The sequence below is a fragment of the Trypanosoma rangeli genome (genome assembly GCF_003719475.1).
Source record: "Trypanosoma rangeli strain AM80 chromosome Unknown Tra_15.4_contig_00059, whole genome shotgun sequence".
Lineage (NCBI taxonomy): Eukaryota > Euglenozoa > Kinetoplastea > Trypanosomatida > Trypanosomatidae > Trypanosoma > Trypanosoma rangeli.
In genome coordinates, this window is record NW_021705803.1 from 51932 (window position 1) to 53791 (window position 1860).

At 51.0% G+C, this 1860-nt stretch overlaps 2 protein-coding genes across 2 annotated transcripts in view; both read right to left on the bottom strand.

The window, feature by feature from the left end:
* Positions 1-217: 217 nt before the first annotated feature.
* Positions 218-1441, bottom strand: TraAM80_02560 (putative N-acyl-L-amino acid amidohydrolase; the record flags this gene model as incomplete). Its single annotated transcript, XM_029379559.1, has 1 exon — positions 218-1441. The coding sequence occupies one exon, from the start codon at positions 1439-1441 to the stop codon at positions 218-220; it is 1224 nt and encodes a 407-aa protein (XP_029240619.1).
* A 227-nt stretch (positions 1442-1668) lies between these two features.
* Positions 1669-1860, bottom strand: part of TraAM80_02561 (amidohydrolase) — a gene marked incomplete at both ends in the record, with an annotated part of 684 nt that continues 492 nt past the window's right edge. Inside the window, one exon of the mRNA XM_029379560.1 lies at positions 1669-1860. This exon is cut by the window's right edge and continues 492 nt beyond it. Coding sequence (XP_029240620.1) covers positions 1669-1860 — 192 coding nt within the window.

The following is a 1860-nucleotide window of genomic DNA, read 5'->3' on the forward strand; positions in this document are numbered from 1 at the left end:
TCATACCGTACAGCAGCAATGAAAAACAGACAATAAGAAATAGGTTCTATAGAGCAACAAAATGGGCATGCCAAGGCAACATCATAGCCCAGACACATGTACCCATGCCCTATTTTACCCTACGTGTTGGGCATGATATAAATCAGACAAAAACCTACCCAAAAACCCATTATTTTTGATCCTTATTATTGCACACTCCCAGTCAAGGAACTACAAACTAAATATTATGCATCATAAGCTTCGCAATAAGACCCACATGCACTTGCACACCATGCTTGAGTGCCTTTTCGTACACCTTGAAGTTCGAGCTGTGCTCCGTGTAAATAGAGCCAAATGCCTCGTCACGGATGCCCACAAGGCAAAAGCACCCCGGTATTTTGGCAGCATACTCGGAAAAGTCTTCAACAGCAAACAAAGGTTTCTGTTTCTCAACGAACGCGTCCGTTCCCACAAACTCCAAGACAACCTCCTTTGCAATTAAATACGCCGCCGGATCGTTGTACGTGACGATGTTGGGCTCCAGCCAACTCATCTCATACTGGGCGCCGTGCGCCTTCGCAATCCCAGAAACGATCCCCTCCATCAAGCCAGGCACACGCGCCTGAACCTCGCGATCCAGGCAGCGCAGCGTGCCGCGCAGGTGAGCGGTGTCGGGGATCACGTTGTAGCTGCCCGTTCCGCCCTGAAACATCGTCACGCTGAGAACAGGAGCGGTTAGGGCCCCGATGCGACGCGACACAACTGTCTGCAGGCTCGTGACCACCTCGGCAGCGATCACGATGGGGTCGGTGCAGAGCTCGGGCTGGGAGGCGTGCCCACCAGCGCCTTTAATCACTATGTCAAAGTCATTGCAGGCACTCATCATCACACCGCTCTTGCACGAAATTGTGCCAGCTGGGCTTGCGGCGTCAACATGTAAGCCAAAGATCATCTTGACACCCTCAAGTACACCAAGCTGTACAAGCTGCTTTGCACCGCTCGGAATCACCTCCTCTGCGTGCTGGAAGATAAACCGTACAGTGCCGCAAATCTTGTCCTTCACCTGGCAAAGGACCTTGACAGCTCCGAGAAGCATTGCAGTGTGTGCATCGTGGCCGCAAGCGTGCATCACGCCAGGCCGCTTTGAGCTGAACGGTTCACCACTTTCCTCCTGCAACGGAAGCGCGTCCATGTCAGCACGCAGCGCGTACATGGGCCCCTCCCCTGCTCCGCCACGGAGATCTGCAACCACACTGTTCGGCGTCAGCCGCCTTATTTCAAGGGCCGCCGGCATTGTGGTGAGGATGCTCGCTACGTAGTCTGCGGTCGGCTGCTCCTCGTAGGCCAGGTAGGGATTTTCATGGATGTGACGGCGCCACTGCACAACTTCGGGCTGTACAGCCAAAATTAAGGCGTTAAGGAAGGACATGGATTCCTCAATTCGCTTGAAAGCACCTTTCATACCGTACAGCAGCAATGAAAAACAGACAATAAGAAATAGGTTCTATAGAGCAACAAAATGGGCATGCCAAGGCAACATCATAGCCCAGACACATGTACCCATGCCCTATTTTACCCTACGTGTTGGGCATGATATAAATCAGACAAAAACCTACCCAAAAACCCATTATTTTTGATCCTTATTATTGCACACTCCCAGTCAAGGAACTACAAACTAAATATTATGCATCATAAGCTTCGCAATAAGACCCACATGCACTTGCACACCATGCTTGAGTGCCTTTTCGTACACCTTGAACTTCGAGCTGTGCTCCGTGTAAATAGAGCCAAATGCCTCGTCACGGATGCCCACAAAGCAAAAGCACCCCGGTATTTTGGCAGCATACTCGGAAAAGTCTTCAACACCAAACAAAGGTTTCT